Raw genomic sequence first — 27935 nt, forward strand, 5'->3', positions numbered from 1 at the left:
GTGATTTGATTTTTCAGAACCTCTGGAAATATTGCTGCGGGTTTTGTAGCAGCTCAAGAAATGACCATGTTTTGAGAGCCATTCACAAAGAGAGAATATACAACAATAAAAAAGAAACATTTATTACAATTGAAAGTAACTAAACCAGGATTTAAAGAACAAACGTGTAATAGTTCAAATAATCAGAGATTGGGATATTGTGTAGAATTATGTTAACTCTGAAAGTGCTCAGGTTTGGCATTGTTTAAGTTATCATTATATCATTTAAGTTTTGTGACTTTAAATGAAGATTATTTGGTGGGTCAGGTCTATTGTTAGTAGATATTTCAGATCATTGTTCTCGAGAAACTGCATGAATTTGATCATTTGATCCAATAATTTATGAGCCAAACAAATGTTTTACTTTAAAAAAAAGAAAAGAAAAATGAAGGATGGAAAGAAACAAACAGACCAGAATTCAGGGAAAAGGCATTTCTCTTTGAAAAGGATTTTCTCTTTGAATGATCAATACGACAAGGTGAAGACATGCTTTCTGTGTCATACACACATCCCACTTTTGTTATGAGAAGTCCCTTCCGACAGTCGCTGGACTGAGAACTAGCTTGTTTTATATTTTCAGCTTTATTGTGAAGGTATTATCCGGAAGTAGCACTCTTTTTAAAAACATCTCTCTTTGGTTTCTCGAGGTCTGTGAAGCGGCTGAGCCCACAGTGTTCAGCAGCAGTAGTTGAGTGCGTCGAGCAGAGATGGAGGGATATCTGACCGGCTGTGAGCTCCTGTAAACCGGACAGAAGACCAGCAGCTGAACCAGGCGGGGAGAAACCAGCCATGATCGGTTTTGAAACGTGAGCATCCTCACAGCAGAACCAGGATCGTCTGAGAATCATGATGAAACCAGTCTTGTGTTGAGGTGAGTGCTGCCGGTTGCTGCAGCCGCTGCTGCGTTTTCTTTTTCTGATATTCAGTCAGATGCGTCTGGAGCATCCTGGCGATGGTGATAAGAAGCGTTTTTCTTGTGCTCATGTTGCGAGGAGGAAAGCATCGTATCGTGATTTATAAGGAAAACAATAACAGACCAGCAGGGGTTGACGAGGCGGAGTGGAGGCTGATGTGTTAAACCCGCTTCTTTCTCACGGTCATCCTCTTAGTTGTAATTCGGTTTGTGATGGTAGAGAGCAAGTGCGGTGGTTTGATCATCGCATTTGGTGTAAAGAAACGAAGAGCGTCCAGATGAGGTTCTCCACATTTAGAGGGTGGGGGTCGCGATGTGGAAAGAGGCTTCTACCATGATCCATTTAAGAGACTTGAGGGATGAAAGTGTGGTCATTCATTGGACGTTTTGGGGGCCTGATGGGATCTGATGTGATGTAAAGGCCCTCTCAAGATGATCTAGAATTAATGTACCGATTCGTGACTCCACTCACACACACACACACACACACACACACACACACACACACACACACACACACACACACACACACACACACACACACACACACACACACACACACAAGAGCGCGCGCGCAGGCTCCCATTCATCGCCAGTATTCTGAATCCAGATCTGCCAGCCATTGAGCAAGAGGGTGCTGATTCCCATTCATGAAGTCCAGTACGCAGCCTCCACAACGAGCCACTGTTTGCTTTAAATGGCTCTCTGGGCCTGCAGTAGGCCTATTATAGGCCTGCTATAGACTTTCTCTCATGCATCTTTTTATGGACAACCTTAGATATCTGATATGAAGTTTGTGAGTCTGATTGAAAAGACAGATAACAGTGATACAAAAATTATTTCACTAAAAGTTAAGCTTCCCAGATATGACCTAGCTTTTGTGCCATCTTATACTCAGCTTGCATATTCAGTACAATACAAACAGCATGTTATAAGTCTTTAAATAACCGCAGTTAGGATTTATTGCAGGTCAAATATTAAGTTGTGATTGTGTTGTGAAGTAAAATTATGTACCTAACATATGGAGCTGTTCAGGCTAAACTAAGTATGTATATTGAAATATTGTTGTAGTTACTTTATTGTGACACAGCATCCCTTCATGGTAACATTTTACAAAGATTCAGCCAAACAAAGTAATCCGTCAGCTTTATAGTAATATGCCAAATTTGGAGTTCTTTGACTTTAATACATTTAACACCATGACTGTCCTTTGGATGTTTTGAAAACCACAGTTTTACAATACTTTGATCTGTCTGGTACCACTCATGTTAGTCTGCACATCCAGCAGCGGATGAATAAAGAACCACATAATGTGTGTATTATTTATATATGTATGAAATGGATTGACTTATATAGAAAAACTCTTGCATCATCATCCCCTCTTAGAGCACCAAGGTCAACCAACCAGATGCTCTGAGATGTTCAGAGATCTGGGTACAAAAATAGAGACTATAAAGCTTTTGTGTTGGCAGCTATTAATATGTTGTGCAGCAACTACACAAACTTCTGAAACTATAAGCTGCAACTAGACCTGATGCATTTTTTATTGTTAATATTTTTATTTTGTATTTTTTCCAGGCTTGTTGCTTTGTTTCTAATTTGGTTTGCTATGTCATAAAGCCCATATTATGTTTCCAGTTTGTTCTGATCGGATCAGCTATGTTAGATAGCTTTTTATTTTTAGTTTTATTCTTAGTTTACCACAGCAATGCCAAAAATGATGGTGAATACAGTAATTAGCAAATCTAAAAACATAAATTACACAATAGAACATAGAAAACACATCAGTGGTTAAAAGTGGAACATTTTACTATATTGTGAAAAAATATTAGCTGATCATTAATTTGGCAGCAACAGCTCATTTAAAAAAAGATTGAACACCATATTTACCTCTTCTTCTTCTAACAGCAGTCCTTAAACAGCTAGAAACTGCTGAGACAAGTTGTTGAACCTTTGAGAGAGGGGTGTTGTTCCATTTTGTCTGAAAAGGGACTCGACACAACATTCCTGGGTCTTTATTGTCTTTTGTATTTTCTGTTGCCGAAAGGTCTGGATTGGATGCAGGATGCAATTTTGCATTGTCTTGCTGAAATATGCAAGTCCTTCCCTGAAAAAGGTTCTATGTATGGCAGCACATATTCCTCTAAAACCTGAATACACCTCACAGCAATGATAGGAGTTTTCCAGATGTGTATATTTTCAGTTTTAAAGGTACTAATGTAACCTCGTACCATCAGATATGCTGGCTTTTTACTTGATCATAAATAGCAAGTCATTTTTTTATCTCCTTATCTCCTCAGTTAATGGCATGACAGTGATTTTTTTTCTTAAATTGTGATTCCACTAACCACAGGATTTTTTTTCCACTTTATTATATTTGCTATGCCAGAGAGGACATTTTTGGATCCTGCTGGCCTCTTTATATAAATTTTTCTTTGTATGACAGAACTTTGTGGATTTGTGGATGGCACATAGACCATGTTAACACACCATTAATTGTGGAAATTACATTAAGTTTGTAAAATTATTTCAGTAATTGTCTTGGGGCTAAAAGATCACAGGCATCCAATAATAGTTTTCAGTCATGTCCCTTTACATTTGGAGATGCCTCTGGATTCTCTAAATCCAATTTGGAAACATTATTTTAAGATTATTCCACTATTTATAAAATAATCTGTGTCTTACTTTTGAAAGACTCTGCTTCTCTAATGTGCTCTTTTTGTAACCAGCCTCATTAATGAGCCATTACTGCCAATTTTCCTGATCAATTCCGACAGATCCCTCCAGCCACTTCTTCTTTGCATTACTTAACTTTTCCAGTGTTTTTTTTATCCAGTACATGAATCTCCATGTGTTGGGGATCTGTGATGTGAGGTGTCTTATTACTGAAAGCAAATTAAAAACATAACACACATAAACGTTCCACAAAGGTTGTTCAGTATTTTTTTTCTTCTGTGCATGCCTCTGTAAGAGGCCCGTGGTCATCTGTGGAATTAGTTAGACCCAGTGTGTGAGAGACAGGAAATGGAAGTCAGTGGTGCAATGTGCAGCTCCCACGCGTGGCGTCCTTTATCGGCTGCTGCCATATGGATGCCTGAGCTCGCTCAACATTGACATTGTCGTTGTTTGCCAGAGGAAGCATGAGGGAAAGCCTCAGAGAGGACAGTCTGCCTGTCGAGGACACGCTAAAGTGTGATGAGTCTCTGCTATCTATATCATTAGATGTGGTTGGAAACCCCGCACAGGTAATTTGGTGAGGACTTTACTGATTTGGTGCTCAGGAATTCTCCATCTTGTTATCATGTCTGCATTCTTATCACAGGTTAAATCTGTCTGCCGTCACGTATTGTGCACACACACACACACACACACACACACACACACACACACACACACACACACACACACACACACACACACACACACACACACACACTGCCTGTATGCAGCTGGTGGTTAAGCGTCTGAATTAGAGCTTAACAGCTTTACTAATATCTGCCTGTGTGCCATCATTCCTCCTGTCTCTAGTGGTCCTGTGTCATGTTGGCACTGATAGAGAAACGTCCCAGACAACATTCAGGCTCATTCAGGAGACACAAGGTTATCAGTGCCTGGGTTAAAGGTTACTAACTGGCTGCTCTTAAGCCAGTAGATCTAAAAGTAGGTCAAGGTGGGAGTCTATCACCGCTGACCCCTTTCTCTGCTCTTTCTCTTGCGACCACGTCTGATCCCCCTCCCTCATCATACCTCTCTATCTGCAATCTCTCCTTCCGGGGAGCTTTATCTCGTGTCTGTCTACCTTGCTTTTTTCCCCTATCAATCATCACATCTTTTTATCCAGTGTTAAAGCTGATTTTCATAGTTCCTGTCTCTGTTTCTCTCTCTAACTTCACAACACACACACACTTGGATGTTTGCATTCTGACTCCTTAGGTGAGAACGTTTTTGTCAACGTAGCTTCCCTCTTGAGTTTTTATTTCTATTTCCACCCTTCCCCAACTCAAGAATAAAACTTAAAATACATCCTGTTCATTCCATTTACATCTCTGTTTCCTATATTGGTGACGCAGTCAACCTCAGTTTCAGTTTTACTCATTTTTACTTTACAAATGAATGGATTGCATATTAAAAGGGAAAGTATGCTATCTGACTACTGTGATGCAGTGTAATTAATACTCAAGCTCAAGTTTTACATGAGAAATGTAAGAAACATAACTCTACTTGTACTAAACAGCGTGGGTTTGTCATTCAAAAAAACAGATCATATCTATCCTCTAATTACAAAAAAGTTAGAATACACAGGTTCACAACATACATCTGTTTTTGTGTAATAAATCATAGCAACAGCCAAACCTGAGCTCAAGTATTGTTTTGAGTTGAAGTCAAGACCCTTTTGACTGATCTGTATCTGTATAACTCATCTCACATTGACCCCCAATGTGTGTTTTACACCAGCAGGAATGTGTTGATTAGGACCTCGCTAACTGGAACACCAAAACAGGCTGCCATTGCCATATTAATAGTATACAACATAGCCGGCATTTCTTTTGAATGATTAAAACAGCTGCAGTTTACCAATATTACCAAGCTAGAGAAAGATAATGACAAAAAGACAAGGTCTCATATTTAAGTGATGAAGAATTACAGTACTTATAGTCTATTTGCAGCAAAGTGCAGTAGAAGAATACAATAATTGGTATGATTTCATTTTCTAATGTGACTTGAATCAAACTAAAAACCTTGATTTGGACATCCTCAATGAAAAACTATATTGCAGATAAATAACACCAACACAGAGTAAAAACTAAACAATAAGTTATTTAGATTATCGTGCACATAAGCCGTTATTGTGTTACTCTTTCTGGATGCAGTTATTTTCATTACCTGTCTTTGTTTTTTTGGATAATCAATTGCTCATTTGATTGATACGATATCAAAGTAGTCATTGTTAAGTAATTTGATATAGCTAGCATTAGCTAATTTACATTGATTAAACTTACCACATATCTACAAATACTGACTGATCACTATATTGTGATTGGTCGTGATTGCATATTCAATCACTTGGCTTACTTTTATAAATTAAAGTTAGTCTGGTTATAGTACATTTTATTTTATTTACATGTTGAAGGAACACCAGCAAGGGGAACATTTTCAGAACACGCTTTTCTTTTCTTTGTTTCTTTACAAAGAATGTGAGTAGAATGTAAATTACAAAATGAAAAATAATGCCTTCAAATGAATTGTTTTATTTCAAATGAAAGTAAAGAAAATGGAAGACTTTCATGTTGGAAACAATACTTGCGTTCCTTAAAAAAAAATCAAGTGGCCAGAAAATAAATTCAGATTGATTTGGAGAATAAGAGATCTGAAGATTGAAGAACTATTTTTCCAAGGCATTCTTCTCTTTAAAACATCCAACCAGTCAAAGCAGGGCTTTGTTATTACAGAGGTTATTCTCTGCTAATGTAGCCTGACCTGCCTTGACTGCAACCGCCTTGGTCCTGCGAAGTTGCTTTAATGTTATGTGACAGGATGACATTGTTGGCACTGGTGAAAGTCAGACAAGATTTCTAACCAGGATGCTTCACTTCAGGACCCTCAGGAATCATGTCAAAGTAGCGCTGAATAGCATTAAGTCAAAGGCACCGTAGGAAATCCTGAATCATTGAATGTGTTTATACGAAAATGTTGTTGGAATGTTGCAGTTTCAAGGTGAAAAGCTCAGCCACGATGTTGACTCCTGATTTTGCTGATTATATGTCTTCTATCATATAAACAAACAGCTCAAAATGTTCTTTGAAGGGAGGGAGTCTTTAAAGCTCATAATGATGTATTTAGAGTGCTTGTTTAGTCAAACTGTGAGTCCAACTTCCCACATTTAAAAACAAAGTAAAGCAAATAATTAATACAAGGAAGGGTTTGTTCAAGTTGGAATCAGATTTGTTTCTCATATCAGAGTTGTTGGAAAGACGTAATTTGAAATCACATCAGGTTTGTGTTATTAGATATCAATAACCTATCTGCATAGGTTGCTTTGGTAACAATACAAGTATTAGTAACTTTTAGGATCATCAATAGATATTGCTGTTGTTCTCTGTGCTAAACTTCAAAGCATTCCTGGCTCTAGATTGGACGTTGTCATTTTGTGTAGCATTGCAGCTTGTCCAAAGGACTCGTTGCAGTTCTGTGTGAAAGTTTACAGCATCCGAATTGAGACATATATCAGGTCTATAAACTGATCAAATTTCAACCACCTCAAAAGACTTGATGAAATAAGCCCGGATAGACTTTGCATGTGTAAAAACAGAAGATCCTAGTTTGCTGGCCAAATAAACCCAATGACATCATCAAAAGAGTGTAATGGTGGGAGTCTTTGACTGTACAGAGACCTCCCTTTAATCTCTGTAGTAATAATAGATTTTAAAAAACATTTTTCTGACCTTTACCAGTTAATCTCTTGACCCCGGTTTCAGCTCTATTTGACATGTTTTACAATTATGCTAGTTTTGGTTGAACATTGAGTCACAATAAATAAGTTGTACTTTCTACAGTGCCAGTGGTGCCACAGTTCAGGGTTAAAAGTCGCCAAGTGGGGATGCATATACATTTGTGGAAGGAAGTGTATGTTACAGTGCCAGTCATCTGTGAATATTAAGGCATGAAATCCTTAACTTCACCATGTATTCTGTTGCATCTAAACCTTACCATGTACACTCCCCATTTAACAAAAATCACACACACTATTTTGTTAGACTGCCTTTAGCTTTGATTACGGCACGCTTTTACTGTGGCATTGTTTTGATACGCTTCTGTAATTTCGCAGGATTTAATTCCATCTAGTGTTGCATCATTGTTCACCAATATCTTGTATCGACTATAGAAGAGACCAACTACTGTGAAAAACCTCTCTCAAAGATTTTCTATGGGTTTTAGGTCTGGACTCTGTTGTGACCAATTCATGGGGGGAAAATGGAGTTTCACGCTATCTTACCCACTCTTTCACAGTTTGAGCCGAATGAATCCTGGCCTCGCCATCTTGGAATATAGCTGTGCTATCAGGGTAGATGGAATGACCTTGTCAGTCAGTATATTCAAGTAGGTAATCAACACATATTGTTGCTGAACCATGACCTGACCAACTGCATTAACCATAAATCATACCACTACGGCTCCAGGCTTGTATAGTAGGAACTGGGCATGATGGGTACATCATTTCATCCTCATTTCTTCTGTCCATAGGGTTATATGACTTGCTGCTACCTGAAGCATAATCCATGCAATGGGAGTGCTCTAACCTATTTGGTTAGTCAAATCCAGATGTTGACTGTTTGTTTTTGAGGAACAGTAATAATCTTAAACCTAACCATTCACAGGTGAGGGTGCAGTAGAGAAGTGAATGGACAGTGGAAAATGTCATGTCAGTGGGTTTTGATACTACAGTATCTGACTTGAGGCAGGAGACTAGTGCTATGTTCCACCTTTCATCCTCTTTAAAAACAACCAAATCAACAGTTTGAAATGTGTACATCATCATGTAGCAAGTTGCATCAGGCAAACAGTCATCATGTAGCATGTTGCTAAACATAGTGAGAGCAGAGGTAAAAGTTGGATCTTTACATCATCACATTTAGTGTATTCTCAAAGGAAAATGAGTAGAAACCAGGGGACTGTTTGTAAGTCTTAATTGCCAAGCTGTTTTGCACTGAGAATCAACATACGTAAGGTACTTTTTACCATGACATCTGCACTAAGTGTTGTTCTGCACCGGCAGCCTTCTTGTTGAAGAAAATATGATGAATAGCTTCACACAGTGTTCAGGACGTTGTGTATGTGCATCGCTTTACTGTACTGAGTGTACGCCTAGTAGCTGTGCTGTGGAGCAGGCTAATCTTAGAAAACATAGCTAGGCCCAAACTCCCTGGGGCGGGAACACAACATCACCAATCATCCTCATCAGCCAATCACAGAAGGTGTGCTGCAGGCACGAGGCTGCTCGCAGCATGTAGTATAGGAGTCTCGTCATGGTGTTTATCTCTGAGAGAGCACAGAGCTTTAAAAATACAAATCTATGTGCATCTGTTATGCGTTGCTACAGTATCATCTCCTCACATCTATATTACTACCTTCAACACAGCAGTATTCATGATGCATATGTAATTCCATTCTCTGAACAGTTCAGTACTGTGAGGACTCTGCAAGGTACATGCAGTGAAAGGATCTTGTACAATGCGTTTTGCAGGTTGTAGATGATTGCTTCTTCCTGCACGGTAATGTCTCTTTCCTCCCCAGTCAGTTTACTGTTACAAACAGAACTCCCAAACATCTGACAGAGATATCTGCCCTGCTCCCCTGGGTGAGGAACCAGCAGGAGGAGGGAGGGGGGCAGTAGTGGTAGATTTTTACAACAGATAGGCAAGAGATACAGGAAGGAAAAAGGCTTTTGAGGCCTGAAGGATGGTGTGAACACTTTCAGATTTCCCATGACTCTCTTTCCTCTGTGTTTTTTTTTCCTCTTGGTTTCCAGCCCATCAGAGCTGAAAAGAAGTCTGAGGGGAGTCGTGGCAATGTGAGAATCTACATGGTGCTCTGCTCCCCTTGTCCTGCAGCATGTCTCCTTTTCAATGTGCTCCGCTTGTCTCTTCCACCTCCACACACTCACTGATTGTTTTAGCAGCTGGCCTGTGGAGCAAAAACTTGCCCCCACTTTACTGATAGAAAAAGTTGACCGAATCTTTAACTAAAAGTACTACTATAACAACAACAAAAATACTTAAAATATAAGGAAAAAACTAGATAACAATTTGTCAAAATGAAAAGAATTATTTATTTACTAATTTTACCACAGCCTTGCATAGCTGCCTGCATTAAACAGCAGGCAGACGAAGTTAGTAACTCTGTGGAGCTGTAAGAATCGATTAGAACATAGACACTTTAGAAATTGTGAATAAAAACTGAATGCAATGATGTGGAGGTGCCAACTTCTAATATTTTATTCAGAATACAACATAAATCACAGGTCAATAGTTTAAACTGAGAAATTGTATGATATTAAGGAAAAATATGCTCATTCAAAATTTCATGGTGTCAACAAATCCCAAAAAAGTTGGGGCAAGAACCTATTAGAGGCTGGAAAAAGTCATTTGAGCATACAGCAAACACCTGGAAGACCAATCAGCACTTATCAGGTCAATTGGCAATATGATTGGGTATAAAAAGTGCTTCTCAGATTGGCAGTGTCCCTCAGAAGCCAAGATGGGTAGAGGATCACCAACTCCCACAATGTTGCGTAAAAAGATAGTGGAACAGTATCAGAGAGGTGTTACCCAGCGAAAAATTGCAAAGAGTTTGCCGTTGTCATCATCAACTGTGAATAATATCACCAGAAGATTCAGAGAATCTGGAAAAATCTCTGTGCGTAAAGGTCAAGGCCGGAGAATCATACTGAATGCCCGTGATCTCCGGGCCCTTAAACGACACTGCATCAAAAACAGGAGTGCTACTGTGAAGGAAATCACAGCATGGGCTCAGGAGTACTTCCAGAAACCATTGTCAGTGAACACAATCCACCGTGCCATCCGCCGTTGCCAGCTGAAACTCTATTCTGCAAAGAAGAAGCCATTTCTAACAAAGATCCACAAGCGAAGACGTTTACACTGGGCCAGGAGTCATTTAAAATGGAGTGTGGCAAAATGGAAGACTGTTCTGTGGTCAGACGAATCACGTTTTGAGGTTCTTTTTGGAAATCTGGGGCGCCAGGTCATCAGGACCAAAGAGGACAGTGATAACCCAAGTTGCTATCAACGCTCTGTTCAGAAGCCTGCATCTCTGATGGTATGGGGTTGCATGAATGCGTGTGGCATGGGCAGCTTGCACATCTGGAAAGGCACCATCAATGCAGAAAAATATATTCAGGTTCTAGAGCAACATATGCTCCCATCCAAATGTCATCTCTTTCATGGAAGACCCTGCATTTTTCAACAAGATAATGCCAGACCACATTCTGCATCAATCACAACATCATGGCTGCGTGGGAGAAGGATTCGGGTACTGACCTGGCCAGCCAACAGTCCAGATCTTTCACCTATAGAAAACATTTGGCGCATCATTAAGAGGAAGGTCAGACAAAGAAGACCCAAGACGATTGAACACTTAGAGGCCTGTATTAGACAAGAATGGGAGAACATTCCTATGTCTACACTTGAGAAGCTGGTCTCCTCAATGCCCAGACGTCTGTTGAGTGTTGTAAGAAGAAGGGGGGGGGGGGGGGGGGGGGGGGGGGGGTGTAACACAGTGGTGAAAATGGCCTTGTCCCAACTTTTTGGGGATTTGTTGACACCATGAAATTTTGAATGAGCATATTTTTCCTTAATATCATACAATTTCTCAGTTTAAACTATTGACCTGTGATTTATGTTGTATTCTGAATAAAATATTAGAAGTTGGCACCTCCACATCATTGCATTCAGTTTTTATTCACAATTTCTAAAGTGTCCCAACTTTTTTGGAATCCGGTTGTAGATAGATATGTGTGTAAATTTTAATTTTAATATCAGTAGTCAAGTCAAAGGTTAGCAGGTGTTTTTGATGCTGCATTCTTCAGGGGTTGTTATGAGGAAGGTTGTTGTCTCACAGTTGGTTTCATATTTTTTTCTTTGCAGCAGAAATAGCAGGAAATACCCATGTCTATTACAGATGACCTGCTGTTGTGCTTGCTGGGCCACTGTCAAGGATATCTAGGGTTTTTAAAGGTAATTTAATGACTTTGATTTTAATGACTTTGTCCTTGATTATATGTTTACCTTCTCACGCAGTGACCAAATCTGCTCCCTCGCTGTAAAAAAAAGGTGCATCTACTCAAAGCCTTAGAATAGCCATCTTTGCAGTATGTTAGAAAATACTTTCCACCACAGTATGACATATACCCCTTTGCTTTTTTTTTTTTTTTTTTTGTCAGCAACATTAATGTTCAACTCATTTCTACCTTCATTCTCACCATTTCAAAAATACATCCTGGTGTTCCTTTTTAATATTTTGCTGAGCCTTAAAAAACTATAATGTTGTCCACTTCCCTGAAGAGTCTCACGGCTTGAGTTTCATGCTGACTGGATGACTGAATATGTGTGTTTATGTGAGTGTGTGTGGGGTGCAGTTCAATATCCTTGAGCGAAGCACATCCTCATCTTTGCGGAAGGGCAGGAGATTTGGAAATGCACCTCATTGTGTGTTGTTGTTTTTCTGCTGAATGGGTGGAAAGTTGGCCGAGTGCAGGTTTTTAAATAGCTGAATGGGTATTGACTTCCTTGCCAGCAACAGCAGCACAGAGACGCAGACAAATGCACATTTACTAACACAGGGTTGGCTAATTATTACAACAACACTTAGTGATTAGCAGTTTAGTTTACAAATCCTGTGTGGTTTGAAATGAATAGATGCATAGATGTTTTAATGAATGAAGTGATGGGTTTATGAATGAGTAAAAAGGGCTGCTATTTTTATCCCAACTCAGTGCCATTTTCTACTAATTATGTCCCCGTCTGTGTGAATCAGAATGGGATTGTGTTAGCGGATTATGAAAGCAGTGTCATGATTCCTGTTTGTTCAGTGTTTATTTTGTTTTATGGTTAATATCTTATGCTTACTATGGTTTTTCTTTGATCACTTACCCTTGTCTCTGTTTCAGGTCCGCTTGCCCCGCCCAGTCTTGTCTGTGTCTGCCCTTCCTTCCATGATTGTTCACACCCGATTGTGTTTTCACCTCATTCGTACCTGCATATATTCTCCCCTGTGTTTCTGTCTTATTGCCAGCTCGTTGTTTGTTCAAGCCATAGTTTTTGGATCGCTACCATCTCTGGTTAAATAAACCTTGTTTTGTTACTCACTGGATCTGTTTCGTGCATTTGAGTCCCAGCCCTGTCACGTCCAATTGTCTTATTTAGGGACTATTGGTTGGATTCTCAGCTACAGTCTACACATTGCAGGAACCAGAAACAACACAGTGTAGCTCATTTAATTCTTTTCACATTCTAGGAACATGAAGCTATGCGTTTCAGAAACTAAAAGCGCTTCATTTAGGATCCATTAACCGCTTATTTGATACTTAGGTGGAACTAGGAAATCAGCTATTTCCAAGTTCACACCTGTTTCTCAATCTTATGTATTCCTAGACAAGCCTGTTTGTAACATAGAAGCAAGATAACACTACATTATGTCATGTTTTATTATTTTGACATGCCGTCACTTGATCATTTCTGGATGTCTTCTGTCATTGTTCTTTATTTTTAATCCTTATCCAATCAACAGTAGCAGCCCATTCACCTATTTCCCTGTATGGAGACTCCGAGGCAATATAAACCCAAACTCAGAAAGGCTGATCACACGATCCCGTTGTCACATTTTTGTTGTTGTTGTTTTTCTTGCTCTGTATCCAAACACACATGGTATTTGCTAGAATTACCAGATTGCCAGTTCAAGCTTGATGAACCTTTGAACATTTTTTACCTCGGTTGTTTTCCTCATATTAATCTGGTTCTTCCACAACATTTCAAGTCAAATACATGGCTTTGACTTAAAACATATACTGGATTTTTGTGTCAATATTACTTTTATTGACCTAGAAGCTGCACAGTAGGTCCAAACCATGATGCCACTACTCCTGAATGGACATTCACATTATACAGTATGAAAGATGTTGATTTTGCTGATAAATTATCATTGTGATGGTAAGACCACAGATTATCACACTGCTTGTTTAATGATCATTGTTTGTTGATCGTGCCTGAAGATACTTGCAGTTCAGTCAGTTCATTTTGCACACTATCTCTGTGAATATGGATTGATGACAATGAATCAACATCTTTATGTGATGTTATAACCTTGAGAAACATCAACCATTCCTTTCTGAGACCCTTATTAATCCTTGCTTACGTCACATTTACTCTATATTAATATCAAAATCAAATAAATGAATAAGTTAATGTTTTAAATTAGCTGTCTTTCATCATCTTGTATAGCTTTTTGTAAAAATCGGATGATCTTGTGTGTGCTCTGTATTTATATAGAAATACAGGAAACTCAGTGTTCACAAACTTTCAAGCATTGCTTTTATTGAGAGGAAGAAAAATAAATTTTCCACAGTGTTTGAACTTATGATTCTCTGGGCACGTCCATGCAGATAAGAAAAATATTTCCTTTGCTTCCTTTGTTTCTTTTATTCTGTTTGCAATCCCACCCTTTCCTTCCTCACTGAGTGTCTCTAACCATCACAGTATTCCTCTGAAATTTTGACACCAGAAAAGGAAAAAAAAAAAAATTCAAAGAGCTGGCTTAACTCCTGCGTATTTTCTTCATTATATTCTCTCACTGATCAAGATTTTTGTTGTTTCTGCAAGAGAAGGAAAAAAAGTGATTAGTTTGTAGTTGGACATGTGTGTCAGGCTTGATTCCAGTTGAGACTGGGCTTTATTTTGGGCTAATCCTTTGTGAACAGACAGCCCACACTTATGCCTTTAAATATACAGCTGCGTGCAGGAAAGTCTGCGGCGCCAGTGTTTGCAAGGTTTAGTTAAAGAGTGCATTGTTTGTTTGAATTATTAATTATTACTTTGTTAATGAATAGGTAAGATAGCTGAACATCTTAGGGAGAGTTGGCCATCCCACAGTGTGTTTTGCCCAGCTTGCCCACTTACATGACATCTATTTATCTGTATGATTTGCAGCACTAATCATGCCAACATTTGCCTCACAGTTTGGTACTATTCATCGATGCTTTCATTGGCTGTTGCTCCTTACAGAGTTTTATTATCATGACTATTATTCTCTATGCTATTATTATGACTGTGTTAGGTCTTAGTAGTTCTGTTATGTGTCTTGGCCGGGCAGGGACCTAACACAGAGGAAGTTGTATTATACAAATACATATGCCAAAAAACAGAGAAGGGATTGTATTCTTACAGTAATTAAAAATAATTAGAGAAACACAATTGTGATATTGCAGCGATATAAAGAGAAGCCATGCAAACATTTATCTGTTGCATTCATGTTGTTAACCTGCTGTGACTCAGCAGATAAGCAGATAATTAAGTCTGTGGGCATGTCAGAATTGATCACACTATGTAGACGAAGGTTTTCGGATCATTTCCATCTGATTTGTCATCACATTTAACTTGTTTTTAATCTGATCTGAAATGGACAGCCCATGCTGCTTTTTTTCTTGAATTGATTCATCACATTAAAGAAATTCCCGTCAATGAAATAGCATGTTGTTTGAGCTTTTTGTTCAGGGAGTCACAAACCTGAATCATGACACACTTGATATTGTAAAGTAGTGAATATTCAGCTGTCCAATGCCTAAAAATTTGGTTTCAGTAGATTCAAGAAAACTTTATAAGAAGCCCTGTGATGGACTGGTGACCTGTCCAGGTTGTACCCTGCCTTTCCCCCAAAGACTGCTGGGATAGGCTCCAGCTTCCCTGCAACCCTTCATCGGACTGAAAATGAATGAGTGAATGATCATTTGAGAAATAGGCTAATAGGCTAATAGCTAATAGTTGAAGATTAGCCCTATTTTTTATAGTATTATAAATATTTTTTAGAGTATTATATTGAGAGAAATAATTAACTTAATAAATGAAAGATTTAACTGGCTTAAATGGATGTAATAAGAAAATGTTTTAATAATTCAGGGTGTCCAGTCATATTTTTCATGTATAGATGATATTTCATGTATATCGTTGTTTCACAACTTCACTCTTTTTAAAATGTTGTCTGAGATCCTGTTACAGTTTCATGCTGGAAATGGAAAGTTCACAATATAGAGGGATTTTAAACGTTAAAATGCAACAAAAAGGAAGCTTTATCTTTTTAAGTTACATATTTCATTAATAAACATGACAGAAAAGAAGCAAATATTTTATTTTCATATTAAGATCTAAATGTATTAGTGACACACACAAGCTGGTTTACAGTCTGTTTCATTCACGCGTATTTCATTTTTACACCATCACACATGCAGGCTGTTCCACAGCTGTTCTGTGTGCGATATAAAGCCAAGAGCTACACAAATACACACTACTGCATCTATTGTATTCTGCTGCATTCACACTAACGCTGTGCTTCTCTTTTCCTCTACAGCCTCTCCTCGGTGGGTTGGCATGGCCCAGTGATGAACGGAGCGGTAGTGCCTGGTAGCCCGGAGCTCTCTTCCTCGTGCCCACTTCCAGACTGGCGAGAGTTCTGTGAGCTCCATGCTCGAGCCTCTGCTGCAGACTTCGCTGACAAGTTCCAGCGTTTTCTGTCAGAGAACCCATGCTACGACTCACCCGGCGCTGATGCCAACTTCTCACAGCACTTTGCCCACCACTTCCTGGAGTGCTTCTCTGCTGTGCTGACCCAGGCAAAAGAGAACCAAGCATCGTCACCAGGGGAGGAGGGCTCCAACGCAGCACCCAAATACAGTATTGTTCCCTTCCTTGGAATCCAGGGTTGCCCGCTGTCCTACGGTCACGATCTCTACCAGAGGCGGAAGGACGCTGGGGCTTCAAGTGAATCTCTGGACAGCATGGACAGTGGTGGGGGCGGGATAGAAGGAGGGGGCAGTTGCACCACCACCTCCCGAGGCCCCCAAATGACCCACAAAGTTTCTGCTCTGGGACAGTCTCGCAGCTCAGAGGACGTTTCAGTCAGTCACCCAAAGGCTCGCTTCAAAAAAGGCTTTTCCCTGAGGAACATGAGCCTGTGTGTGGTGGACGGGGTCAAAGAGATGTGGCACAGACGTGCTTCCCCTGAGCCTGACACACCCTCTGGGACCAGGAAAGCAAATGGGGGAGGAGGAGGGGAGGCTGCAGGGGGAGAGAAGTGGTCTCAAAAGCTGCGGCTTCCCAGGGCTTCCCAGGGCCACAAGGCAGAGCTCCTGGAGATCCAGAGGGAGGGAGCGCTGAGATACATGGTTGCCGATGACACAAACTGTATGGGTGCTGCACAGTGGCAGAAGTGCCGCCTGCTCCTGAGGAAGACAAAGAGAGAGGAAGGAGGGGAGAAGTTCTTACTGGAGTTCTATGTCCCCCCCAAGGTATACAAACATTTAAACCAATTTATATAAATAGATCAGGGTGGTAATCTATTAATTTATTGAGCACTATTTTCTAGTCACTCAGTTGTTTGTGAGTTTGTGATTGCTTTTAGGAGCTGCAACCACTTGCTAAAGTAAGACATTTCCATTAGAGAATCATATGGGGATGCACTTGTTCTGTAACAATAAGAACAAGAGTGTTTCCCAGCACAGCACTGCCCAAAGCTTCATTTCCCCTAACGGATTCCCTTCTTCCCTCATGCCATGTTTTTCTCTTCTATTTGACCAGACAGGCTCCAACCATCCACAGGCCATCTTCTTTTATTGATTCGGGGTCCAGATGTGATGCTCATGTGCCCATTGGTGGTCTATATACTGTAGTTCAACCAATATGCAGCCCATTCACAACAAACTATGCTGTGTGCATGTTGATTTCTTATCATCAGAACCAACCATAGCGTTTCAGCAATTAAAGCAAAAGCATCTCTTTTGTTGGATCTGTGAGTCAGTTGTGTAACCATTTTAATTTTGCCTTATTTAAAGTTGTACAAATTGTTATGCACTTCCATTTTCCAGCTGGGGTAGGTAATGTTGGGGAGCCAGCAAGATGTGAAAATAGCACCCTATCTTGGCTCCTCCCACTCTGGTTTTGCTCCTTGGGTCATCCAAGGCTTTTTCTTACCTCCGCCAAAGAGGTTGTGTTTTTACTAGTGTTTACCTGTTTGTGTTCAACGTGACTCAAAAGGTTATGGATAGTTTTTAATTAAATTTTCAGAAGTTGTTGGAAATGTGAAAAGAAAGAAGTGATTTAATTTAGGTGGCGATCCGGATCGCCGTTTGGATCCCGGAACCTTTTAAAGACCTTAGCGGAGGTTTGCGCTCTCCGAGTGTTTTTCTAGTTCGCAGCTTATTCCACCAACGATGTTCTCTTTCTTGGCTGTTTCGCGGGTGGACGTAAATAAACCGAGCCAGGTTGGGAAATCCTTCCTGCAGTTTCTCAGCCATATTTGCCTTCCAAGTTTCTTCTTCACTACTTTGTATTTTCATTCTAAAACGCTATTTATATGCAGGGTGTGGAATCAGGTATGCGCTGCGGCAGGGGAAGGAGGGGAGCAAGGAGAAGAAACTTAGAAATATAAGAAATAAAATAATTGGGCGTGCACGTTTTTACAGATTTACAGTAAACTGAGGGGTCTAACTATAGTTTGTATTGTTTATGATTACAAAATTTACAGACCACCATCAGGACAAGGAACCACTTCACCCAGAGTAAAAAAAAAATTATCTGTGAAAGATTACCAACTCCAGCTTTATGTAATTTCAAATGTATACATTTTACTAAAAGAGACAAAACTCAGTCATGAAAATAATCATTTGTTGCAGACTTTTCTAGACCCCAGCTTAAAACCATGCCTGTGCGCCATTTATTCTGACACTGAGTAACCAAATGCAGGTCAGACCACACTCTTTTGGGCATGCATGTACCTTTCACGTTTGTCTATATGGGATTTCCAGATCATTGCATCTGACCTTAAGTAGACCATGAGGCTGTGCAGCTGAGTGTGTGTAAATCTGCCACTGTCCTTTGATCATGGCTGGTGGGAATGTGGATAAGGCTACAAAGAGTGCGAGTGGGGTGAGGACAGGTGGGAGGCAGGCGTGAGAAGGGGTCTAGAGGAAACTGCTTAAGAAAACCAGTTTATAGGAAAAGAGAGGAAGCTGTTTCATTGATTTCTATAAAGCAAGCGGACCTGTGAGTTTCTATTTCATGTACATATTGATTACTTCCTCATATCTGGTATACTGGCTGATGTGACAAATGGAAAATAGTAACTAAAATAGTTCTGTGAGTCATTCATTCTTTGCCGAGTCAGTAGGAGCAATAAGTGGAACAAGTTCAATTTAATAATTGTCTCAGCGTTTTTATCAGTTACATTGTGTTAAATCCACTCATGGGAAAATTATTGTCAGCCACGGACAAGGCTGAGATTAGGAAAGACTTCGGAGTCTATGGCCTTGATGACAGGTTAATTAAACACAGAACTCGGCAGGCCTGCTCTGCGGTCTGGATGATTCTATCACCACCATCCTATTCACATCTTACAAATAATAACAGTGCACAGTCAATAGTGTTGGAGAGATAAACTAAGCATAAAATCTCAATTCTGTCAGCTTCTGGCTCTGGTTCTGTCCCTGTCAGGGTCGTCAATCTGACAGCCGCGCTGTGTGGCAAACACAGCACGCTGCAGCACGCTAACCGCCTGCATTATGACACAGCAGCAGACCCTGAGATGACCCATTCTCCAGTTCACACCACCCAAAGTAACATGAAGTAACACAACAGGGAGAGTGTTTCTAATCTGCCACAGTTTTCACAGTCCAGTTGATATTCACTGTAAAAGCTAATTTCCCATGACATGAGCCAGCAGGCTAATACTTGTCATCTGAGTCTGCACTTTCTTTACCAAAAATAAGAAAATATGCATGTATGCAAAAACAATGATATACACTGTGCTCAACACGATGCTCTAGAAGACTGACAGTGCTTTTTGTGATCTTATTGTTAAAGTTTTTAGTCTTGTAGCAGTTCAGAATTAAATCAGTCTTTGTCTCTTAAAGAGTTTAGAAAATATTAACTTTGTGTCTGACTTTTTTGTTCAGAGTTACATTGATTAAAATTCTATACATATTTTTTTTTAGTATGTGTCGGTTTTGGAGTAGGAATATTCAATATCCATCAAAATCCAATACGGTGGATAAATAAGCTAGAAGTATTTGACACGACTAGATAAAACGTCCTCTCTCTTAGTTTCCCCCATTACCAAGTACAACATCTGTTTTGCCAGCAAAGCAACAGTTATTTAACAGTCTGCATTTTTGCTTGTTGGTGGTGTGTGCAGACCTGTCTAGTTTGGTTTTGATTCAAGTGTTGCTGACGTGACCTAGCTGCCTTTTTGGTAGCTTCGCTGCTAAATTCAGTTGGCCACAAATAACTAATCCTTTGAAACTTTGAAAGTGTTTTTTAAAGATTTGACTTCAAGGTTATATTGGCCATTTGGGGGAGAAAATCTTTAGCGAACTGAAAAACTTTTTGAATATTTTATTGAAATCCAATGTGGTGGAAAATCCAGTATATTGGAAATAGTCTCTTAGTTTATTATTTTTGCACCTAGATGTACATGAACACATTAAGAGTTCTGTGTCATGCAGAGATAAAAGTTAATTCGATCTTTGTGCAAATCCATTCAGTTCTTGTTGAAATGTCAATGGTTAACCCTCCGTCAATCTCAGGAAGTGAGGTGGCTGACCTCAACAGTGTGCAGTAAGAAATAGGAGCCAGATAGGCTCAAAAGCTTGTCAATATGGTGGATTAATCAGCTGCTACAGAGCTTTTCCTTCATGAGCAGAGAGAAGAGCGAATAGTTGACATATATTATTTTGTTGATCAAGAAAGTTGATATGTAACTGCCCAGAATATAAAGACTGCAAACATGAACAAATTTCACAATAATAACGCAACATAACTTAAACATGAGCAGATAACATTGCTGAAGTTACTTTTCTATTTTTAATTCAGACTTAACTATGTCTATAAGCAGCTACTGCACTTTTCGGTAGATGGTTCTCCCTTAACAGCAGAGAAGTACAGGAAGTGGTCAAATGGTTTAATACAGGAAGTGGTTTTTGACATCTGATCCACAGACAGAAATTGTAGGCGTGGATGGCAGCCAGCTGCACAGGCGGATCAAGATGAGGACACTGTTACTCCAGACAGATGAGCTGATAAGCCTCTGCCAGACTATCAGTCAGTCTCCTTGCTGTGCCTCTCCTGACACGCACAGAAACAAATGAGCACACACATACATGTACATCTCACTGCCCCAAACAGACTCATTGAATCTGCTAAGATTATCGTCTGGATCCGACTCTGCAGAGGGACAACTGGGGCCAGTCTGTTCTCTGTGTTCACCCTCTTGTAAACTCTTCCTGTTTAGTGTTTATTTGTCAGTCAGCAGGAATAATCGCTGAGATGCAGCGAGAAATGAGCGACTGAGCAAAAACTGATTGGTAGGCTGATTTCTGTGGATCATGCAGTCTTTTGTTAACTCTTCCCTACTCTTAAAGCCGGCCCTTCTTTTTTTATTTCACTTTTAATTCAGGGTAACTGCCCAAGTCTAACCAATACGTTTAACTGCATGTTTGCCTTTAATTATCATGTGTGAAGGAGAAGCTTAAGGGCTAAGGGTGCGTTTCAGTAACTAAACGTTTACCACTAATTTAAAGCCCCATGTTGGACATTTTGGTACAAAAACATGCACTTACTACTTTCAGAGGTGCTGTGCTGGCCTCCTACAGAATGCACTTTGACTGTGCACCATTCATAATTGCTGAGTCTGACTTTGGTGCCGGTAGATTGGAGAAAAATTGACCGGTTATTTGTCCTCTAGAGCAGAAACGGTTTAGAAACTAAAAATAACAGAACCACATCAACAAGTACCAGGTGGCACATTTATTTTAATGTCTGATGCCTTCTATTACAGGAATCCGCTAATCTTTACTTCTGCCAAGGAGGTTATGTTTTACCTGGTGTTTATCTGTTTTGGTGTTCAAGATAACTCAAAAAGTTATGGACAGATTTTCATTAAATTTTCAGAAGTTGTTGGAAATGTAAAAAGGAAGAAATTATTTCATTTTGGTGTAATTCAGATCAGCGTTTGGATCCAGAATTTTTTAAAGGCCTTAGGGGAGGTTTGCGCTCTCCGAGTGCTTTTCTAGATGGAGCTTTTTCCACCAACAATTTCATAATTATTTAACACACTGAAAGTAAAGTCTTTTCTCAGATATGATCAGATCAAACCAATATTTCCCTTTTAGTATTAAGTTTTACAAGTCTTATGATTCTAAATACACACTAGTAACACAAGTGTCCGAATTATTAGTGAAGCATAACAGTGATTTACAAATCTTATGAACCAGTATTTTGTTCACAAGTAGCACATAAAAACATAACAAACATTGCATTTTACTCTCATTTCTGGTATTTGTGGATCTGGAGTTGAAAAGGCAAATATTAGAGAAAAATTTGAATAAACTCACAGTGCCATGCAAGATTCTGTTTATCTTTATTTTAAGTCTAACCTGTTGGAAAACACATCTGTACAGTGGAAAATTTAGTTTTTATACCTTTCCAAAACAATTTAACCAGATGTTCCTGCCTCAAACTTTGGAATGTTTTGTTGCTTTTTTCAGTAAAAATATTATTCCAACCTATCTAATGGGTAGATTTTGTCTTCTGTATTATTACTGACACATAATAAGTGAGTAAATAAATGAGTTTTATATGTCTGCTTTTGTGTTGGTTATAGTCCTCAAAGCCCAAAGTGAGCATCCCTCTGTCAGCCATTGTGGAAGTGAGGACCACCATGCCACTAGAGATGCCTGACAAGGACAACACCTTTGTTCTTAAGGTATGTTTTGCACAACTATTTTTACACAAGTGTACCTGCATCATCTAAAAACAAAGAAAAAGGGAAAACACAGAAACAGTTCAGAACTTGAAACTGCTTCTTCTTGGAAAATGATGTCGCCGATGTTTTTGCTGAGGTAACACAGGATTTTCATTTCTCTGTACTCTGAGATCCACTGAACAGAGCTCAAGTTGTGACTGCAGTGTTTGGCTGTTCTGCAGGTGGAAAACGGAGGGGAGTACATACTGGAAACCATCGACTCGCTGCAGAAAAATTCATGGGTTGCTGACATCCAGGACTGCATAGACCCGGGGTAAACCACCAGATAAATATTTGCTGCTGACTGGAGATGGAGGGAGGGGAGGTACAGATGAATGGAAAGGTGGGGGCAAAGTGAATAGGAAGGGGAAAGGAGGGGAAACCTACAGTCATTAATCATCCAATTAGTGGACTTTTTGACAGGCTGCTTGAGCACAAACATAGGCGATTTTACCACTGAGAGTCTTCTGCACTTACTTGGATTAGAGGATGCTTGTCAGCTCAGGACATAAACAGAAAGATTATTTGTGTCCATGTTTGTGGATGGGCTTAGGCATGCGTGTTAGGACACTGTAATATTTGTTTGCATGTGTGTACACTCTTGTGGTTACCCTGACCCCGCCTGCTTGTGTATAGTGACAGCGGCGATGACATTGAGCTGGCGTCGTGTCCTCATGGTCAGGCCTCCAAAGACTGCTCCATGGTGGCCTCTTGCAGCTGCGAGCTGCTGTCTGAGGGTGAGCAAAGACTCCACTCTCCACTGGACGTCACATTGTTTACATACCTTTATCCTGACACATGTGTTGATATATAAAAACATGTTTAGGTGTGTATCGCGCTCCAGAGAGGTCATGTTCTGCAGCAGCAGCAGAGCATTATGGTGCCCCCTCAGTCCGCTGCAAGGAACCTCCGTTCACCCAGCACCCATCCCACATGCCTTTAGAGCGCTTCCTTCAGTCCCCAGAGGCTCAGAGCTCCAACTCTTCTGCAGGTAAAAACAAATGCATTTGCTTTAACTGTCAGGATGACTTACAGAGATGACAATAAACACAAGACAGTTACAGTTGCAGAAAATTAAAATGGGAATATGTGTGTGGCAATGCTCAGGTGGTGGCGAAGGTGGGAAAGAATCAGACGGTGATGCCAGTTTGGTGGGTTACCCATGGTTCCATGGTACGTTATCTCGTGTGAGAGCGGCTCAGCTGGTGCTTGCAGGTGGAGCAAGGAGCCATGGGCTCTTTGTGATTCGTCAGAGTGAGACACGGCCGGGGGAGTACGTTCTCACCTTCAACTTCCAGGGTAAAGCCAAGGTGAGCTGATAACAAATAACAAATCGGCTTTCATTTAAAACTATACATTAGTTTCTTTTTTGTCATATTTACTTAATGTATCTTTTAAAACGTGGCTCTGCAGCCACTTTAGCTCACAGGAAGCTAAGTTGTTCAGTCACTGGAAAAACTGCAGCAGCATCAGCGCTCTGTGTTGTCTTATGTAACAAGATCCCTACACATCACATCCTGCCAGCCGGCAGTGTTGAGGGAGTGTCAGCTGCCACCTCTTCCTCTGGTGTCAGCCGTGGCATTCTGTAGCTCCCACAGAAAGACGCCTAATGTTCTGACCTCTTTCTTGGTTTGTGGATTCTAGATGTTCATCGGCTCTTCCTGGCCTTTCTCTCCCTTTCATCTTTTATTTCCCATATTCTGTCTTCCTCTCATTTATTTAATTGATTAAAATCCATTTCTTCACCTTGTTAATGCCCTCTATCCTCTTCTCCTTTTTCTACTCCCTCCAGCATTTGCGTTTGTCAGTTAATGAGAACGGGCAGTGCCACGTCCACCACTTGTGGTTCCACACGGTATCAGACATGTTGAGACACTTTCACGCCCACCCAATCCCTCTTGAATCTGGAGGCTCAGCTGACATCACACTGCGCTCCTATGTGCAGGTGCAGCGAAGCTCCTCTACAGGTACTCAACACACTAACTTAAAGCAGCTCACACACATAATATAATGCTGAATTTAACTGGTTTTAAGTTTTTTTTCTCAAAGTGTACACCTTTACTGGACAACCTGTGATATATATTTTAACTGTTAAGAAACAGTATTTTTTATCAGTGTTGTGTTTTCTCAAATCCTAAAGAGAGGTTGAATACATGATATGCTGGAAAACTCATACAATTTAATTTCAGTGAAGTGAAATATATTCAACATATTATTGTCAACAATCTGACTGTAACATAACTAAACAAAAAAAATAGTGACAAAATGGCACAAAGCATCACCAAACAAAGTAAATAGAAAAGTGCGTGAAAGTATACACTTTAAATAAATTAAAAATACAATGATTTTTTTAAAAATTGTATTTTATGAAGAAGACGATGTATTAAAAGGATACACTCTATATTTATGCTAATATTTAAATAAATATGTGTTTGCATAACCTAAAGAGTTTTTGGATATTTTCAATAGTTAGAAATTTTCTCACGTTGCTGAATAAGCTGAACTGAGTCACAAAAGTCAGCGTTACCAGGATGGGAAGTCATCACGATTCTGAACGAGGCTGTTGCAAGCATTTAAGCAAGGTGATTACAGCCTGTGAACAAGGTGACATTTGTCTCAGGAAGAAGCACATGCTGGAGCTATAAATTTAAACACCGACAACAGCTGGGTTTTAGTCATCTGCCGCCGTCTCAGCACCTTGGAATAAACTTTTTTTTCACAGCACACAATGTGACCTGTTCAAGCGGTAGAGACACGGTTGTAACATAATCCAACAAATATGTCTTTGTTTCATTCAAGCTCCAGTAAGATGTGATGGTAAGGGAGTGTACACCGGACTTGCAAAAAACTAAATACTTTGCTTTCTTCTTGGAGGTTATTTACAAAATATTTGCTTTTCCTACTATGACATTTTAAATGTCTACTTTGAGAAAAGTCTCACAATGGTAGTTAAATAAAATAGACCTTTTGTTGATGTTGTTTCTAGCACTTAAGATTTTTCCCCTACAATTGTCAGGGATGTAATTTCCAAATAAATGAATAGAGATCCATAATTTAATGAAAGATCATTTTCATACAAAATAGTCACCGCAAATGTTGCTGGTTTCACCCACAGCTCATCCAGTCCACTGTCCACCTCCAGTCCTGTGCCTCGTTGCTACTGTGTGCATGATAGAGATGTGCTTTATGGGTAGAATTGCAAGAATGATACACATGTGATATGTATTCTTTAAATGGGCAACTTATTCAGTAGTTCAGTAGATTTAGTACAGCCTGGTTATAGCTGTCCTCAATCAGCTGCTGGTTTTAAAAGAAGCCTCGATGGGTGGTCAAGCTTATCACTTACAGAGATCCAAACAATTTATAGGTGGTTTTAATGAAAGAAATGTGTCAGTTCAGCAGTCACTTCCTAACTTTTTTTCCAAATGTTTTTTTGTTAGATAGTAGAATTTTGAAGTTAATGGTTCAATGTGGACTCGGAGTTAAAACTCTCTGACCTTGCGTTGTTCTGTATACTATTCCTACTCTGGTCCCACTCTCTCCTGGCATGGCATAAATGCTCCCCTGTGCAAGAAAGTGAGGGAGCGATTATAGGTTTTTTTTTTATAGAGTTTTGCATGCAGGCCGAAACTCCCACTCCATCCCACCCTGGTGGCCACAAAGAGGCCCTCTGTTTTCCCAAATGCTGGATCTACACCCATTTATGCACTCACTCGCATTCACATAGAGTAAGGGCTTCATTCAGGGTGTAAAAGGCTTTATTGATAAACTGGTCAGGGTTGTCCTTGGCCCCAGTGCTGTCAGTGTTATTGCCCACCAAGAGAAAGGATAATAAAGAAGGGCCACACGGTTTGTGTTTACATGCTGTTCTATGGAAGCTTTGCAACTCTCCAAGCTTTATCCATTTAATCCATTTCATCAATGAATCCTCTTTAAAAAGATGATGTCTTTCTTCTTTCCATGAATTGCTGCAGATGTGACCGTGCCTCCAGTCCTCATTCCTTCCAGAGATGCAGGCTGCAGGACAGATTCAGCCCTGCCAGCTCTTCAACCCCCTGGAATCACAGCGCCTGTAGGATCACCATCTGATGCCCCACTTTCATCAAGCACCTCTTCTTCACCTACTGCCCTTCCTTCCCTCTCCCGAAGTGACCCAGGTACTGGAGGGGGCGTAGGAGGAGGGTTACAAAGCCGAAGCAACAGCTCTGAACGCCTGCTAGAGGCCTCTAGTGGTACATCTGAGGATTACCATGATGCAGATGGGACTCGCAGGGCCCGAGCTGTGGAAAACCAGTACTCTTTCTACTAAACAAACCAGAGCAGGGTTGAGATATTTACTTTCTGACAGGTTATTTGGAGTGACATAGGGTACTCTGCGCATGAGTAAATTGGTCCAAATCCCTGGATCACAAATCTTTTTGTTTGTCCATGCTAAAAAAAATCCCTAAAACCTCTGTGGCTGTTTTAAACCAAGTGTCATGGATGAACGTAGACTGAGACTCAGAAGGTTGCAGGTACAAAAAGAGAGTTTAAGACTTGCAAAGTACAATAGTGAGTCTAACTGTAGACAACGAAAGCAAGAGGAAGTCATCTATTGCAATCATATGGCTTTAATTCACCTCTTCTGACCGTTTCCTGCTCAGTTTTATCCACAGTTCCCTGGGAGCAAAGCCTGTGTCATCACTCTGCCAGAGGACTGAGAGTTTGAAATGACCCTGAAGAAACGGTCCCTTCCTTTAGAGTTCCTCAGAACCTCTTGTAATGTTTTTAAAGCTGCATTGAATCTGTCCCGGATATCCTCACTGTCCCTGTGGGTTTTTCCTACAAAATCCTGTTCTGGGTTTTTCCTTTACACTAACATCAGTGCAGCAATCACATGTGTTAGTGTTAGCTTGGAGATGTTTTTCTTAAACATGTACAGCGTAAGGCCTTAGAGCCTGTCAGTGACCTTGGACTTGGACTGGTGTCTATAGCAACAATGATGCTGACACCAGCATCTCAAAAGTATAAAAAATTAAAAGCAGGTGATTACCCTACAGTCAATTTTTACTTTAAACATACTGGACACGCATATCTCCACATACTGAAATGGTCCTGGAAGTTTTGTTGATGGTCATATATTGTATTGCAAATAAGTTTAAAATCTGTTTGTATGAACAGGATAAGATGGCTCCCATGTTGTCATTACTTCGAATGTGTGGTGGTGTATTAGAGTCCAAATATTTTTAAATGATGTGTGTGCTACAGTAGTGTTTTTAAGACATGGCTTTCTGGGTCCCTCCGTCTGGTGATGGTTCTGTGTTCATGCAGATCATATTATTAACATGTAGATTAGATATGCTGTTAATAGAGATTACTTTGAGGTAACGCCTTCGAGACATTATTATTATGATACCAAATCCAGCAT

At 40.0% G+C, this 27935-nt stretch overlaps 1 protein-coding gene across 1 annotated transcript; it reads left to right on the forward strand.

Moving 5' to 3' along the window:
* The first annotated feature begins 737 nt into the window (after nucleotides 1-737).
* On the forward strand, nucleotides 738-27898 carry sh2b2 (SH2B adaptor protein 2). Its single transcript, XM_079246713.1, has 9 exons — nucleotides 738-910; nucleotides 16085-17021; nucleotides 22388-22489; nucleotides 22711-22802; nucleotides 23165-23265; nucleotides 23355-23519; nucleotides 23636-23838; nucleotides 24321-24495; nucleotides 26503-27898. Exons 2-9 carry the CDS (start codon nucleotides 16116-16118, stop codon nucleotides 26835-26837), a joined length of 2079 nt encoding a protein of 692 aa, XP_079102839.1. The 5' UTR covers nucleotides 738-910; nucleotides 16085-16115; the 3' UTR covers nucleotides 26838-27898.
* The last annotated feature ends 37 nt before the right edge of the window (nucleotides 27899-27935 follow it).

Source organism: Telmatherina bonti (genome assembly GCF_933228915.1).
Source record: "Telmatherina bonti genome assembly, chromosome: 9".
Classification (NCBI taxonomy): domain Eukaryota; kingdom Metazoa; phylum Chordata; class Actinopteri; order Atheriniformes; family Telmatherinidae; genus Telmatherina; species Telmatherina bonti.